Genomic DNA, 17,822 nt, shown 5'->3' with positions numbered 1-17,822 from the left:
ATTTAAGAAGGTAGCAAGCAACAGCTAAAGACTGGAGAAAGATGGGCTAGAAGAGGATGAGGAGGCAGGTACGAGTCCTTCTGGCTGTTCAACTGCTAACATGGATTTTGATGAAGTCAAAGTAGAATGATGGAGGAAGTGGAAGAAGCTACAGGTTTCAAATTCAGAATCCTTAACCTGGAGTCCAAAGTCCATGGCAACAGCTACTCACAGATTTGGGCATCTAGGCCCTCCTAAAATAAGAAGTAAAATTCTGAGCATGGGGACATAAATGGAGTTGGACTCTGGAGCCACTTGGGTCTGGATTTCAGACCTAGATCTGCCACTATCCAGTTTTGACAAAGTTACTGCAATTCTGGGTGCTTCAGTTCCTATTCTTAAAACTGGAATAATACAACAGCAACTTCACAAGTTTGTTGTCGGATCACAATAGTTGACATAGGGTGAATGCCCAGAAGAGTAATTCACTCACCACAATGTGTGAAGATGGCATTGTAAGCTCCCAGAAACAAATCCATACATATATGGGCAATTAATTTACAAGGAGCAAAGAACATACGATGGAGAGAGGAGAGACTTTTCAACACATGGTGTTGGGAAAACTGGGCAGTCACATACAAAAGAATGAACACTACCATTTCATATCGTATGCAAAAATTAACTCAAAATGAATTAAAGACCTGAATATAAGACCGAAACCATAAACTTCTTAGAAGAAAACATAGGTGGTCAACTCTTTGACATGGGTCTTACTCCTTCTTTTCTGGATCTGACTATAAAGACAAGAAAAACAAAAGCAAAAATAAATGTGAATATATCAAAGTGAAAAGCTTCTGCACAGAGAAAGAAACCACCATCAAAATGAAAAGGCAGGGGCTTCCCTGGTTGGCTCATTGGTTAGGAATCCGCCTGTCAATGCAGGGGGCACAGGTTCAATCCCCATTTTGGGAAGATCCCACAGGCCACAGAGCAACGAACCCTGTATCCCACAACTACTGAAACTGTGCCCTAGAGCCCGGGCGTCACAACTACCGACGCCCTTGCGCCTAGAGCCTGTGCTCTATGACAGGAGAAGCCCCTGCAGTAAGAAGCCCACACACGGCAATGAGAGAGCAGCTCCCACTAGCTGCAACTCCAGAAGGGTGCTCCACAGCAATGAAGACACAGTGCAGCCGTACAACAAATGAACACACATCTTTTAAAGAAGGAAACATGATTTAAAAGAAAGGAAAAGGCAACCTATTAAAGGGGAGAAGGTGCTTGCAATGTGTATACCCACTAAGGGGTAAATACAAAGAACACACAGAATTCAATGACCACAAGACAAACAATCCAATTGAAAATTAGGTACAGGATCTAAGTAGACATTTTTCCAGAGAAGACATACAGATGGCCAACAGGCATGTGAAAAGATGTCCAACATGACTAATTAATCGGAAGACGCAAAACAAAATCACAGTGCAAATCAGCTGGCACCTGTTACAATGGCTAGCTCCAAAAAGATCAGAAGTAAGTGTTGGCACTGGTGTGGAGAAAAGAGAAACTTTGGGCACCACTGGTGGGGATTTTTCCACTATAGAAAAGAGTAAGAATAAGTAAGAACAGAACTGTCTTTTGACCTACCTATTCCACTGGGGCATTTATCCAAAGCACATGAAAACTAATTTGAAAAGGTATGTGAACCTCTATGTTTAAAACAGCCATGATATAGAAACAACCTAAGGCCTCACAGAGAGACAAACAGATAAAGACGACATGGTGTATGTAGACACAATGGAATACTACTCAGCCACGAAAAAGAAAGACATTTTGCCATTTGCAACCACATGAATGGACTTTGAAGATATTGCTCTAAGTGAAATAAGCCAGAAGGAGAAAGACAGACGTGCATTATTTCAGTTATGTCTGGAAACTAAAAAAAAAAAAAAAAAAAAAATGAGCCAACTAAAATGAAAATAAACTCATTGATACAGAGATTAGAGGAACAGTTACCAGGGCTGGGTGAAACGTGTGGAGGGAATCAACTGTACGGTGACTGATGGTAATGAGACTTGGGGTGCTGATCATCTTGTAGTGTATACAGATGTCAGATTATAATACTGTATACCTCAAGATTATATTTAAAAAATAGATGACATTGTATAACTACTGTTTAGAACAGTTCTTCCAGGAAGAGGATCCACAGCTTTCATAGATTCCCCGTGTCCAGGGCTCCCCATAATGCAAAAATGCTCTGCATCGGGGTAGGGGAGACATATGAGTCACACCATGGATAAGGAATTACTTTCTGAATGTAACAGGGTGACTGAGGACCAGGCATTCACTGCATTCTTTGCAGGACATCCATTAACGGTTAATAAATTATACTCAACGTATCTAAATAATGCTGGCCTATTTTCACTTTCATGCATTGGAGAAGGAAATGGCAACCCACTCCAGTGTTCTTGCCTGGAGAATCCCAGGGACAGGGGAGCCTGGTGGGCTACTGTCTATGGGGTGGCACAGAGTTGGACAGGACTGAAGCGACTTAGCAGCAGCAGTAGCAAAGCAAGTATTCCCACTAAAATTTGACTAAGTAGCAACAGATGCCAAAAGTTTTTTAAAAATTGATGTGAAAAGGAAAATAAGCCCCTCAGTCTCTTACCTCCACCACTTGTCAACCAGCTTTCAACAACACTACAAGATGGGGAAAGACTATCATTATTGGATCATTAGTGCTGAGACCTCCAACCACCCCCAATTCCAGTGTGCATCAGGGAATGCTTTGGGGCTCTTGGTCAAAAGAGAAACTCCCTGGTCTGGAAATCAACACACACAAGCTCAAGTGCTAACCTTCTACTGACTTCCCTATAGGCACCAGCATTTAATTTATCTAATATTTACCTGTACCTACTGGGAAGAAAAGGAAAGATTTTAAATGAGGTATTATCTCTCGCCCTCACAGAGTGTATAGTTGGTGGGGAAAACAGGTCCCAGCACCTGATGTGAAGAACTGACTCATTGGAAAAGACCCTGATGCTGGGAAAGATTGAAGGTGGGAAAAGGGGACGACATAGGATGAGATGGTTGGATGGCATCACCGACTCAATGGACATAAGTTTGAGTAAACTCTAGGAGATGGCAATGGACAGAGAGGCCTAGGGTGCTGCAGTCCATGGGGTTGCAGAGTTGGACAGAACTGAGTGACTGAACTGAAACTAAGCATGATGGACAAGGCAGAATAGTTGACCCTTTAGTCATAAAATATGTTGGATGACAACCCAGTAGAAGGTTCTGTGCCCTAAAACAGAATAGTGGGCTTTAAAAATTATCCTCCAAGTTCAAAATCTACATGAGTCTAGTTATATAACAAAGCACTGGTTTGCTCATTCTGTAATTGGTAAATTAAGCTTCAGTTTACCCAGAAGATAGCTGCTACTACCTGAGCGAGGGCTAGGGCTGTGGAAATAACAGAAAGGATGTGGATCTTGGCAGGCAGGAAACAGAGCTTGCAATGTGTCTTGCAAAGAGAGACCTGGGGAAATAGCTCCAACTGGAATTTCAGGGTTCAGGCAAGACTGAACACTAACAGCCTGACAAGAATCCAAGAATCTGGATATTTGATTTTTTAAAAACTTTTTATGTTGTATCGGAGTATAGCCAATTAACAATGTTGTGATAATTTCAGATGAACAGCGAAGGTACTCAGCCATACATACACATGTATCTGTTCTCCCCCAAATTCCCCTCCCATCCAGGCTGCCATATAACACTGAGCAGATTTCTCTGTGTTATACAGTGGGTCCTTGCTGGTTATCCATTTAAAATATAGCAATGTGTACATGTTCATCCCCAACTCCCTAACTATCCCTCTCCCCTGCAACCTTAAGTTCATTCTCCAAGTCTGTGAGTCTGTTTCTGTTTTGTACGTAAGTTCCTTTGTATATTTTCTTTTTAAATGCCACATATAAAGGATGTCATATGATAATTCCCCTTCTCTTTCTGACTTACTTCACTCAGTATAACAATCTCCAGGTCCATCCACGTTGCTGCAAATGGCATTATCTCACTCTTTTTAACGGCTAAATAATAAGGGATCTGGATATTTCAAATAGGAAAATTTTAAAAATGAAGAGTCAAAGCACATTGAGCACCCCTCAAAGAAGAACAGAATTTTTTTCTTAATTACACTTAAATTTTCTTTTTTGGGCAGCCTTGAGCTAACCAGAGGTGCTGCAGGGTATTACAAAGACAGGGTTGGGCAGGCCCAGTGTCAGTGCTGCTGAACACCCAGATGCTTTCAAACATCTGTCTACTTGGCAGATGCTCTGCTTCTAATCAGAAAGCTTGGCAGCCTCTTTGTGAGCAAAATGACCAATTCATTAATGGCATAAATAAAACTCATAGCTTAAAGAAGAAAATGTGATCCAGGGGAAAAGATCCAATGCCAGTCCCTCTTCAGTACCTATCAAGGATCACTAAGATAAGGTGAGTGCAATATCACTGCAATAGGGTGGTGGATGATAGAATAAAAATAAGTAACGGTTTCTTATCAAGCCAAACTGGAAACCCTAAGAACATGGACTTAGGAGATCACTGTGTATTTTCACTTGTTCCAAAAACCTGTCCTACATCAATATGCCAGGAATAGAGGTTTTATTGAAATGAGAACATACTTAGATTTTCACCATCAATGCTGGACACTCTACTCCGTACATAGAGTAAGCAAAACCCCTTTTCAAACCGTGGTTCTCATCTGTGACTAGCTATAAGGACAACAGGAAGAAAGGAGAGAAAGGGGACAAAGTTAGGAGCTGGGAGTAAAGACAGACCTACAGGCAACAGCCAGTCTTGTTACAGGAGAGGGGAAATTCAAGGAGATGGGAGAGAAAAGATGGGAGAGCGCGAAACCACGAAAAACAAAAGCATCTGAAGATATACTCATGAACAGACAGAAGTAGATTAGTAAAAGAAGTACAGAATAGTAAAAGAAGAGGAAGCGCAAACAGTGAGAGTCAAGAAGACAACCACACAGAGAATTCCTAGAATATTCCTTACCAATCTCAGAGTTGTTAAAGGCTTTTCTGTGCGTGTGACACCTGGGCAATCATGCTGAAACCATGGAACTCCCTCCCTCCTGAGGGCTGAGCACAGAAATCCGTGAATTTGGACAGAAATCAAGCACCATGAAAATCACCACTGGAAACCCTGTAAGGAGCCCATGATGGCTCTCAGTAAGGCTCGCGTCAGTTTCTCCACCAACCTTCCTCGAAACACTGATTCTTCAGGGCACCATGGAGGCAGCAGTTGGTCAAGCAGCAACTGCAATAAACACAGACTGTCCTTGCTGGTCAGACACTCGCTTGGCCGGGGGTGGAGTGGGGCTTACCATGTGAGCAAAAAGAGAAGCAGCGTCAAATGCTCCTCTCGCACTGAGCTGAGGTGACGGGCTCATCCACGGAACTAGCATGTGGAAATGACTGAGGTCGTTTTTAAGATTGTATTTTTCTCTTTCTACCAGGCTGCGGTGAGACTGTTCACTGAGACTTAGTTTAAGTCTGTGGGTTCTTATGGAACTGCTTTATCATAAAAGCTCCAAGGACTAGGTGAAATAAAGTAGATGCAACAGTCTCCTAATCTTTGTCTGAATTATATGGGCTCAGCAACATATTAGGACATGGTTCCTCCACAATTTATCTATGCAGACTTTCCCAATTGTTGATCTACTTTTATTAATTTAACAACTACTTTTTTAATCCTCTATGTCAGGTATACGTAGACAAATAAGAAAGAATGTAGGCAAAGAAAAAATAGAGCAAACCAATATGAAGTGTGAAAATAGTAGTAACGTGCATTTTGGCAAATGTATTTACTGTCTGTCCTTAGTGTAAGGTAAAAGAAAAAGAGGTGGAAAAATAAACACCCTCCAAATAGATAAAACTCATAGGAGATCATGGCTTATTAACATACACCAGAACCACTATCTACATCTTAAATGCCAATCATTTAGTTAGAAGCTAATGCTAGGAACAGTAAGATTTTCTTGAAACGTTCTTGTTGAATGCATTATCTTTTCATTCTAAAAAATGAAAGAAAGGGAAATAACTTTAGATGAAATCAAACTAGAACTAGCACAATAGAAAGTTATGGCTGTTCGGAAAGAAACAGAGAGATGCTATCTGTCTTCTAAAGATACTTTAGACAACTTTCGAGAAGTGGACTACGGACAACCACATCGCTCTATTGATTATGCTGGATTGGATATATGATCCTCTCCACAGGTTAAGACAGATATGAACATTAAAACTGTTTTATGGGAAAGTTACTGTCTGTATGTAACAGGCTGCTTTAAATATTAACTTTCTGTATTCATATTTTAATATCCAAAAGACAGTCTATTTTACAGATAAGAGACCTGTAAATTTCCAACAGAAAAAATAAGTATCTCTTCCTGAATTTATTTTGTAGAAGTACAAGTTTCAAGAAAAGACTTTTGGGGCTCAAAAATTAATGACTGAAGAAAAATAAGTTTTTTTGGCATCTAGGCAAGAAAGTTAGATCCAAAATGAATGATGATAACAAAGACAATGTGGCTTAAAATATACTTTTTTTTTTTAAATTAAACTTTTAATCTTCCTGATAACTATAGATCCACACGTAGTTCTAAGAAATAATATAGAGGTCCTGTGTCCCCTTTATTCAGTTTCCCAAAATGGTCAAACCTTTTAAAACTAAAGTACAATGATGTGTACTTTTGTAAACTAATATTATCCAGCTTGCCTATCAACACTATTCACTGTTGGTATTATCAACTCCCACAGTTAATTCAGATACACAGCATCCTGCCCTGTATTTGTACTGTGTTCAACTCTGTTTATATGATCCAGACATAGACAAAGCAAATGGATCCTCATTTCTCTAAAAAATGCTGGAATTTATGAACTTATCTGGCATTTTAAGAACAGAAGAATAAAGCTGTTCCTAGGTTCATGAATATTTAAAAAAAAAAAAAAAGAACAGGACAGGTTTTTCAGCACCCAAGTTTCTAGAGAAACATACATTGAAACTCTTTTAAGAGAACTAAAGATACAATTTGATATTTACAATTAACACTGCATACCTCAATGTTCATCGCAGCACCGTTTACAATAGCTAGGACCTGAAAGCAACCTAGATGTCCATCCGCAGACAAACGGATAAGAAAGTGATGATACATATTCACAATAGAATATTACTCAGCTATTAAAAAGAACACATTTGAATCAGTTCTAATGAGGTGAATGAATGGAGCCTATTATACAGAGTGAAGTAAGTCAGAAAGAAAAACACCAATACAGTATATTAACACATATATATGGAATTTAGAAAGATGGTAACGATGACCTTATACGCAAGAAAGCAAATGAGACACAGATAAAAAGAACAGACTTTTGGACTCTGTGGGAGAAGATGAGGGTGGGATGATTTGAGAGAAGAGCACTGAAACATGTATATTACCATATGTGAAATAGATAACCAGTTCAAGTTTGATGTATGAAACGGGGCACTCAAACCTGGTGAACTGGGACAACCCAGAGGGATAGAAAGGGGAGGGAGGTGGGAGGGGGGGTTCAGGATGGGGGTCACATGTACACCCGTGGCTGATTCATGCCAATGTATTTCAAAAATCACCACAGTATTGTAAAATAATTAGCCTCCAATTAAAATAAATAAATTATTATTTTTTAATGGTTGGTATTTTTAAAAAAAATCACTTCTGTGGAACCATCTTAGATTGATTATCTATGGGCTATTAGCCTGTCTAGCATGATGTCATAAATTCTGAAGTCATAAGCACAGTTTGAGAAGTAACAAAGATTTATTTCGGCTTCTCAGAAAGCTGTGCTTCTGAATTTCAGAGACAGATGCATTCATATTTGGATGGCTGTGCTCTAAAGTCAGGCGCATGCGCCCACAGACAGGCAACAACTTGTGGATCACTCTGGAGGCTAGGAGAGTGACAGAGATTGATAATCAGCTTCTGGAAGACCAAGGTCATGAATCAACTTGCACTGAGTGAACCCTACACTTGTCTAAAACCTGTCATTGGAGATACCAAGCTGAAAGCTGTCACTGAAACATGTTATCTTTGCAGAAGGCTGTCAAGCGTTGCAAGTCAAGTAGAAAACCGTATCACAGAGCCCAGCAAATTGCCTTTGGCAGGCTTCCGGAATGTGGCACCAAGGTGGCACTCAACCCCCAGATCTGATTACCCCAGCATAGCAAAGCTCTCATCCACCACATTCAGACTGTCTGTAGAGTAATATTCCCATCACGGATCTCCAAAAGATACTCACATTTGAAATACAAAGCAGAGCTACTGTTAGAAAAAATCTGAATTGTAACTATAAACACACCATCTAAACTCGGGGAGTAGAAAGGTGCAGGTGAAAAGGTGTGTACAAATAATATCACCAGTATGCAAGTTTGTCCTGAGCAGATGCTCAAATGGATGAATCAAGGTAAAGGAGAAGGTAGCCTGCTATAATGCTCGAAGACCTGTTTATGCGGACATTATGAAAAAGAGCTCAAAGCCAGGAACCACTGTGTTGAGTGGAAAACAATTCTAAGATCAAGTCAGACCAACCCAAAGCAATCAGCCACAAAAAAATCTCTGACAAATGCTGGTTCAGAGAAAGAAAATAGAGCCCTAAAGTTGTACGTGCAGCCACTTAGATGTTTTTTTTTTAAAGGCAACTCAGTGACCCACAACATGAATGGGACCAAAAGACAGATAATGAAGTCATTTTAGCTTCGCATGAGGGCTTCAGGCAGCCAAGACTCCTGGAGGGATTGCTAAGAGTGCTCTGTACTGACATCCTTGGTTACAAAGGGATCGTTTCAAAGAGAGAGAGAGAGTGAGTCAGTTTTAATGGGTTGGGTTATAAAAGTAGAAAAATAAGATAAGAAAAAATACCTTCAGCACCACAGAATCCCAGTTAACACTAGGCACAAATGTAATATAACACCCAGGCATTTATTTTCAAATCAAACAGTGGGGCAGAGCAAGGCAATCTCTGCTACTTCCATCAACAATCTGTAATTGCTATTTGCACGGTAGTGATTAAGAGGGAAGTATTTTGCATTAGCAATTCTGAAAATGTGGTATTTCGTATTCATGGACCCTAAGTGAAAGGTGAGGTAGGTAAAAGGAAGTCGGAGGATCAAACTGCTGGTCTGATACACAAAGGGATAAGACAGAGTTCATCTGTATTATAATACAAAACAAATATTAACAAATCAAATTCTCAAGGGAGATAAGAAATGCATTTCCATCTGTGCATTTGGCATGGTGATGTCTAAGTAGAAATTTCTGTAATGACAGAATGTTCTCTGACCGTGTGGCCTGTTATGGAAGCCACTAGCTATACGTGGCTACTGAACATATGAAACGTGGCTAGTGCAATACTGCCCAAAGAGATCTATAGGTTCTTTGAAATTCCTATCAAAATTCCAATGGTGTTTTTCACAGAAAAAGTTAAAACCATCCTAGAATTCGTATGAAACCACCTAAGACCCTGAATAAGAAAAGAAATCCTTAGAAAGAAGAACAAAGCTGGAGGCATTATACTTCTTGATTTCGAATGATACTCCAAAGCTGTGATAATCAAAACGGTATGGAACTGGAATAAAAATATACACATCAACCAATGAAATAAAATCTAGATTCTAAGAAATAAACCCAAGCATAGGAATATTTGCTCATAATTGACAAAAAGAGCCAAGAATACTCAACGGGAAAAGGATAGCCTCGTCAATAAATGGTGCTGGAAAAATGAGACATTCACATATAAGAATGAAGCTGGACCTTACATCCCTCATGAAAAGTAACTTGAAATGGATTAAAGACATAAATGTAAGACCTGAAACTATAAAACTCCCATAAGAAAACATAGGGAGAAAGCTCCTTGACATTGGTTACGTCAATGATAATTTGGATATGACGCTAAGAGAACAAGTGACAAAAGAAAACCAAACCAATGAGACTCACCAAAATAGAAAGCTCTGCACTGCAAAAGAAATGACCAATAAAATGAAATGGCAAAACGTTATATGCCAATTATATCTTAATGTGTGCTCAGGCACTCAGTTGTGTTTGACTCTTCGCAGCCCCATGGATTATATCCTGCCAGGCTTCCCTGTCCAGGGAATTTGCCAGGCAAGAATACTGTAGTGGGTTGCTATTTCTGACTCCAGGGACCTTCCTGACACAGTGATCTAATACATGTGTCTTACATTTCCTGCACTGGCCGGTGGATTCTTTACCACTAGCGCCATCTGAGAAGCCCTATATCTTAACAAAGCTGAAAAAAATAAAGGTGACCCCCTATCTCTACCCCTAAAATATAAAGATCTGAACGTGTGTCTCCTCTGCTTTCCAACACTGCAGACAGACACCCTAAGAAGGCAGGAAACAAAAACAAAACTATACATGGAATAAATTTTAATCTTACTGAGCTTTAATTAATTTAAATTTAAATATAGCTAACATATGGCTATATTGACCATACTCAAACAGAGGTCTCAAAGTTCATTCTATATAATTTACATGGACTGACCCACTCAAATCTTTACAATACTATGAGATTGATACAATTTCATTATCCATATACATTTCTATCTTTATATTTTTACCCTGCTGCTGCTAAGTCACTTCAGTCGTGTCCGATCCTGTGTGATCCCATAGACGGCAGCCCACCAGGCTCTGCCGTCCCTGGGATTCTCCAGGCAAGAATACTGGAGTGGATTGCCATTTCCTTCTCCAATGCATGAAAGTGAAAAGTGAAAGTGAAGTCGTTCAGTCGTGTCCGATCCTGCGATCCCATGGACGGCAGCCTTCCAGGCTCCTCCGTCCATGGGATTTTCCAGGCAGGAGTACTGGAATGGGGTGCCATTGCCTCCCTATCACATCGAAAAAAAAATCTGTAAGCACAAAGTGGTTAGGCAGTTTGCCCAAAATCACACAGCTAGTAAAGCAAGCAGCGGTTCCTAAACCGAGGATCAAATCCACAGGTCTCAATCAGCTATACGTTTATAGGAACGTGCACAGCTAAAGGAGCAAATCATGGTTAAGGTACAGACCACAGACACCAGAAACTTTTCATGCTGGCCTACAGACAGGTAAAGAAGATGCTGTACCTGTTTTCCCTGTGTTTTTCATCCAGGTTTTGTTAGAAGACTCGTTGTCGAAGCCATCGAGTTGCAAGTCCTGGTACTCTTCACTGACACGTGCATGCTGGTCTGAAATGTCTATAGGCGACTGCTGATGGCCCCCACAGCTGACACTGGACGTGACCCAGTACTCAGGACCGTAGGCACCTGTTAAGAGAAAACAAGATTTCAACTCCTGTGGCTCAAAGGACATGGATGGAATGAATAAGACACACAAAAGTCAAGCACATCATCTGCCAAGATACATTTTCCTATGTATCCCCACCCTAACAATGTTAGTGCCCTGGAAAGCTATCAGCCCAAGCCACTTGCTGGGTAGGGCAAGAAAACGTAAATAAAAAATGTTACTTGAGACAGTTTTGCTTCTTGATTTGTAACCAAATATTTGCTCATTTTTTTCTGTTACCCAATTAAGAAAATTGAGCAGAAGGGTCATCAAGAGTTATTCACATTAAAAAAATTGTTTTAAAAATAATTTTCCTAAAAGAAACAGAGCATTTATTCACAAGAAAACGCCTTCATCAATTTAACATGTTCTGCTATTGTGAACATTATATGAAACACAACTTTTTGTTATGTTTCTAGGAATTTCTGAACTGGAAAAAAAATTAAAAGCAACACAACACTGGATGAGAGTCACTATAAACACTGTAGTCAATAGGATATGGTTTCCCTATTCGTGAGATTTTTCAGTGTAGCCAGTTTGAACACATATGTATTAAGGCACCCACTTCTCTTTCTCAGCTCCTCTTTCATAGGAGATGGAGATACAAAACTACCTTAGGACTGGACTTAGCATTCATATAAATAAAGATTTTGGAGGGACATATGCCACAGAAATAGACAAAGAGAATGCAGCTATCATGCATAACCCTGATGAGTGTCAAGCAGATATAGGGAGAGAAATTTTTACAACCTTTGTGACATGACAAAGCAGAAGTAGTCAACTAGAAAAAAAATCATTTACTAGAGAGATTAAGATACATTTTTTGTTTGAAAACCAGATATAGAAGAGGTCTAAAAGGTATACTTTTTTCAATTTTTCATTTTATATTGGAGTACAGTTGATTTGTAATGTTGTGTTAGTTTCAGGTATACTGCAAATTGATTCAATTATATATATACATATTTTTTCTCAAATTCTTTTTGCACAGAGGTCATTACAGAATATTGAGTAGTTCCCAGTGCTATACCATAGGTCCTTCTTAATTATCTGTTTTATATATAGCAGCATATAATAACTGCATAATAATTAGAAGATAAACCTTAGGCTTCTCAATCAATACAGTTTAGTTTGTGTATAAACAAACATATACACATACTTGTATTCCTAGCAGGTTTTTTTTAGCTTTAAATTTCTTCACACATCAAGTAAAAGAGGATGAATGGCCAAAGTGACTTTAGGTGATCAACTCATCCATGAACCCATTCCTTTCTGCTTCATTCCATACTTAGCCTTGCGTGATGGAAGACAGGAGGACATCTTAGGTCTCCCTGCTACCAAGTAAGAGTCCACACCTGTGCCCAACACCCACCACACACTCACTGACCATGGATTTCCACATTCCCCTAAGTCTGATACTGGAGAAGGCAATGGCAACCCACTCCAGTACTCTTGCCTGGAGAATCTCATGGGCGGAGGAGGCTGGTAGGCTGCAGTCCATGGGGTCGCAAAGAGTCAGACACGACTGAGCGACTTCACTTTCACTTTTTACTTTCATGCACTGGAGAAGGAAAAGGCAACCCACTCCAGTGTTCTTGCCTGGAGAATCCCAGGGACGGGGGAGCCTGGTGGGCTGCCATCTATGGGGTCGCACAGAGTCGGACACAACTGAAGCGACTTAGCAGCAGCAGTAGCAGCTAAGTCTGATACAGCTTACAGCAGATACAACTAGGGGTACCATGAACAAAGGGGTGACCACAAAAAAACCTTTTCAGTCACAGTAATGGAAGCTTCACGGCTGCAAGAGTAACTGACAAAGCTGCCCCCAAAATGATTCAAATGCTTGCTGTCTGGCAAAAAGCTCAGCCTCACTCTGTGCCTTGGTCCTCTTCCCTAATCCATATCCCAAAGACTAAGATAAAAGACTATCAGAAAGAAAACGTTCACTGATGGGCAGAGATTCAGCGACCTCAGGTCACGTTTCAAAATTACTTGTAAGTGCCAGCCAGAAGACTTTCTGCAAAAAGTTAGCATCATCACTTGCTTTACTGTAGCATTCCAGCTACATTAGGAATTGTCAAGGGCTGTTTCCTCATGTCATGTCACCTCTTGGTCAAATTCCCTAAGACTGAGTGAGATGAGTCACGAAGGAACAGAATGTGTATTTGCGTTATGTTTCACCTTGCATCAATATACTTGAAGGAAAAAAGGAGAGGAAAACGGACAGGAATGGCTCCAATTATCCTATTTGCTCTAGATTTTCTTCCAAATACCAAAATGATTCCTATGAATAAAGTGCCGTTGGTATTTGATAGCTGAGCACCATGTTAATTCTGGCTAAGCTACAACTGGGCCTGTATGTTGGAAATACGGAAACTGAAGTGTTAGAATATTGTGTGTGTGTGTGTGTGTGTATGTATATAATGTCTTTCAGAAACTCACTACTACAATAAAATTACACTCAATGGAAAAAAAATGCATGGTAAAAAATCAATTCTAACACACGTGACTCCAAAGAACTAAGAACACAAGCCATCATTTGTAAAAACACCTAGACACCTGGTAGTTATCCTACTAATTTAAAAAAAAATGCTCTGTAATCTCTGATAGATACTTGCCATTCACATTATTTCTCATAACCTGCCAGACATGGGTGAAATATAAGTTAGCACTCTATAAAAATATAATCAGCGTTCATATCAGTGAGATTCATTTATTCACTGGTAACAATCTGAAGATTTAAGCCAACTACCATGCTTGCTTTCACACTTCTACCCAATATATGCTCAAGTGCAATTTTAATTGAAACTGATCTTCCACTTCAGATTTTAAATTAATTCTTCTTTAGAGTGCTTCATGCTCCAGACACCCTTGCTTTGCAAAAACCCCTTATGTCATTAGTGGAGGAAATAGAACACTTTTTCCAAGCTTGCAGGTATCGATTACCTATTCTCATGCTGAAGCACCACTGCCGTTCCATACTGTATAAATCTCTTCAGTGTTCAGACACTTTATAAAGGACTGAGAATTATATCATTAATCATTTCCAGATGCACAAGTCTCATAGCATTGAATGCTTTGTTTTTCAAAACTATGAGTAAATGCCTTTAAGCTAAAAACATGACTCAAAACAAAACAAAACCACTGTGGTTAACTGAAACCTAGTTTTGAAGGAGGGAAAACAATTAGCAAGAAGCCTTCCTCTCTCAGGTCTGGGATTACACACCTAAACTAAGAAAAGTCACGTGCATTTTTGTTTCCTCTTATTGACTCTTTCTCAGAATATCTGCATTTTAACAGCTGGACCAACCCCGACATGACAATCTAATATGAAAAGCTATCTTCTCAAAAAAGGGGAGGCATGGGGCTCAGAGGTAGAAACTGCAGGGTAGCTTGCCTGCCAAGAGCAACTCCCTGTTCACCTGTTAAGAGTCTAGTATGAATTAGATCTGATTGAGACATACTGCCAACATATCAGTACCAAGGGAATTTAACAGTGACTTTGCCTCAATCTAGAATGAAAAATATTTTCTTTTTTTTTGGGTGGACACAGGGAGATCTTAATTCCCTGACCAGGGCTTGAACCCATGCCCCATGCAGTAGACGTGCAGAGAGTCTTAGTCACTGGACTGCCAGGGAATTACTAGTATTTTCCTTCTAATAAATTCAATGAATACATCTGAAACTCCTGGCTGAAGGTTTTGACCTCAGTGTAAATATCCCCTTGCCAAGGAGGCCTTCGTGAGAAATGCACAGGGTTCTGCATTCTCCTGGCAATGGGTTCTTGTTTTCCTACGGACATCTGATCATCAGTGTAATTATTTACTCTTTAGTGTCTGGCTTCCCCACCAGCTCAATACTCTATGAGAACAGGTTCCTTCTCTACGTTGTTTGACTTCATTCTACTGTCTAGCATAGACCTGTATAGACAATGAGCTCCTAGTATACATATTTTTACCACAAATACATAAATTGGAAGATAACATTAAGCAATCTTCCATAGGTCTGTCTTCTCATGACATGTTCTCTGTCATTACTTTGGTTTTAATTTTATACTTCTATCTGCTGCTTTCTTCTTAAGTCTTCATTTCCTGGACTCAAGATGTCAGCTTTCAAAGTAAACACTCATTTCTTAAGACATTACGTTAATCTGAACAGTGATACAGTAACACTGTTATCAGCAAAGACATGATGTGCAGGATAGAATCTATGTGCAAACTTAACAAGTCCACCAACAGCAATTAAGGGTTTTTAAGAGAAAGGAATGTGATAAAACTTTGCTTTCTAAACCTTTTGGGAACCGATTATTAAGACGCTCATTTTTCCTACACTTTAGAAGAGCTCTCTGATCAAAGGTCAATCAAGGAGGAAACAAGTCTTGCTCATTACTTCATCACCAAAGTCACTTCAATACTGACTCAACAAATGCTCAGTACCAGGCTCAGTGCTAAGAAATGGTGGTTAGGGGGTGGAGATGCAACGGATGCCTCTGTCAGCGCATCTGTACAATGAATGGGGAACATCAGTGATTTGACCTCAAAGGCTGGTTATGAGGATCAGATGAGATAATCCACAGAAGATACTCAGTATAAGAAAAAAGCAATAGAAACTCGGTGCCCGGTAGTTGATGTGATTATTGCCACTGTTACTGTGTTATAAAATACACAGCAATCCCTCAAGAACCCGACCATATATTATGAAGGAAATAACCGTGCACTCAAGCAAGGACGACGGTAGGTGGAGGCGGGCATTAAGCGCTACGCAGGGAGAGAGGAGAGACACCTGAAAGAGAGAAATTTGCATCAGAAGTGGAGAGAAATTTACTAGGTCCCTGGGACTGCAAGGAGATCCAATCCACTCTGAAGGAGATCAGCCCTGGGACTTCTTTGGAGGGAGTGATGCTGAAGCTGAAACTCTGGTACTCTGGCCACCTCATGAGAAGAGCTGACTCATTGGAAAAGACTCTGATGCTGGGAGGGACTGGGGGCAGGAGGAGAAGGGGACGACAGAAGATGAGATGGCTGGATGGCATCACTGACTCGAGGGACGCGAGTCTGAGTGAACTCCGGGAGCTGGTGATGGACAGGGAGGCCTGGCGTGCTGCGATTCATGGGGTCGCCAAGAGTCGGACACGACTGAGCAACTGAACTGAACTGAAGTGCTTCCCACATGGGCAGAGGACAAGAATCAGAAGTACAGCTGATCCTTTCAGGAGGTGAAGTTTAATCCTAGCACCTGCCGCATTTAGGGACTAGCTTCCCAAGAATAAGGCAGAAAAACGGGGGAAAGGCAACTTCTGAATGGAGAAGCCTGGTAAAGAGAACCTCAGCCAAGTGATGGAGGTCAAACCCACCTTCGGTATCACGGATTCTCATGCACATCCTGACGGGATGTGGTAAGAAGGGTACAGAACCACTCTTGGATTTTTATTTTTATTTATTATTTTTTTAATTTTAATTTTTACTTTACAATACTGTATTGGTTTTGCCATACACTGACATGAATCTGCCACAGGTGTACATGAGTTCCCAATCCTGAACCCTTCTCCCACCTTCCACTCCATATCATCTCTCTGGATCATGGATTCTTTTTTAAAAATCCATAACCCCCATGACGAGGAAGACATCAGACAAACCCAAACTGAGGAACGGAACATTCTACAAAACACATGGCCAATAGTCCCTAAAAAACCTTGAGGTAATGAAAAGCAAGGAAAGACAATAAAAAACTGTCACAGACCAAAGAAGAGTTAGGAGCCAAGACCAAAACTGCAATGTGGTATTTGAGACTGAACAATGGAACCAAACATGGAAATTCGTCAGAAAACCCATGAGCTCTGAATAAAGGCTGGAAGAAAGAGGAAGACATATTTATGAAACTCACAGAAAGCAAATAAAACTTAAGTGTTGTTAAGTGGGCTACATTTTAATATCTAGATTTTACTGACTTTACTGTTACATATCTGGGGGTAGCTCTATGGCCTAGTGGATGAAGGAGATGGATACTGATTTACAGATAACGCTGTGCTTATTGTCATACCCTCCTTGTAAGAAAGAAATTTGCACAGAGCAATGCCAAAGGAAAAGAGAAGTGGCCTAAAGAAGGATATTTCATTATTTAAGGTTACATAAAAACCTTCAAAAGTTGGACAAATTATAGCTAAGGAAAAACATTATTAGCTTAATTTATGGCTTATTTGTGCATGAAAAGAACCCACGTCTACCTCCATGGTGTACCATTAACAAGTCACTCTATTTTCTCATTTTGAGATGCTTACAATGCAGTAGACTAGCACCAAGAAAACGTATTTCTACAGGAGGGTAAATAAATCACGCAACTGGAGATTATTTCCAACTGGCCTCTTTAAGGTAGACAATTCCCCATGTGAAAATAATGGCCAATACTGTAAATCTGGGTTCGCATCTGAGATCCTGCTTAATCTGCACTGCTTCTTTAAGGCATATTTAAC

The 17,822-nt window shown here is 40.1% G+C and overlaps 1 protein-coding gene across 3 annotated transcripts in view; it reads right to left on the bottom strand.

Moving 5' to 3' along the window:
• Positions 1-17,822, bottom strand: part of PTPRG (protein tyrosine phosphatase receptor type G) — a 768,152-nt gene that overhangs the window by 328,184 nt on the left and 422,146 nt on the right. For all 3 annotated transcript variants that reach the window (XM_040246532.1, XM_040246534.1, XM_040246533.1), the window contains exon 3: positions 11,158-11,337. In XM_040246532.1, coding sequence (XP_040102466.1) covers positions 11,158-11,337 — 180 coding nt within the window. The remainder of the gene's footprint in view (positions 1-11,157; positions 11,338-17,822) is intronic.

The sequence above is a fragment of the Oryx dammah genome, unplaced genomic scaffold (assembly GCF_014754425.2).
Source record: "Oryx dammah isolate SB20612 unplaced genomic scaffold, SCBI_Odam_1.1 HiC_scaffold_9, whole genome shotgun sequence".
NCBI classification, from domain to species: domain Eukaryota; kingdom Metazoa; phylum Chordata; class Mammalia; order Artiodactyla; family Bovidae; genus Oryx; species Oryx dammah.
This window is presented reverse-complemented; position numbering and strand designations above follow the sequence as displayed.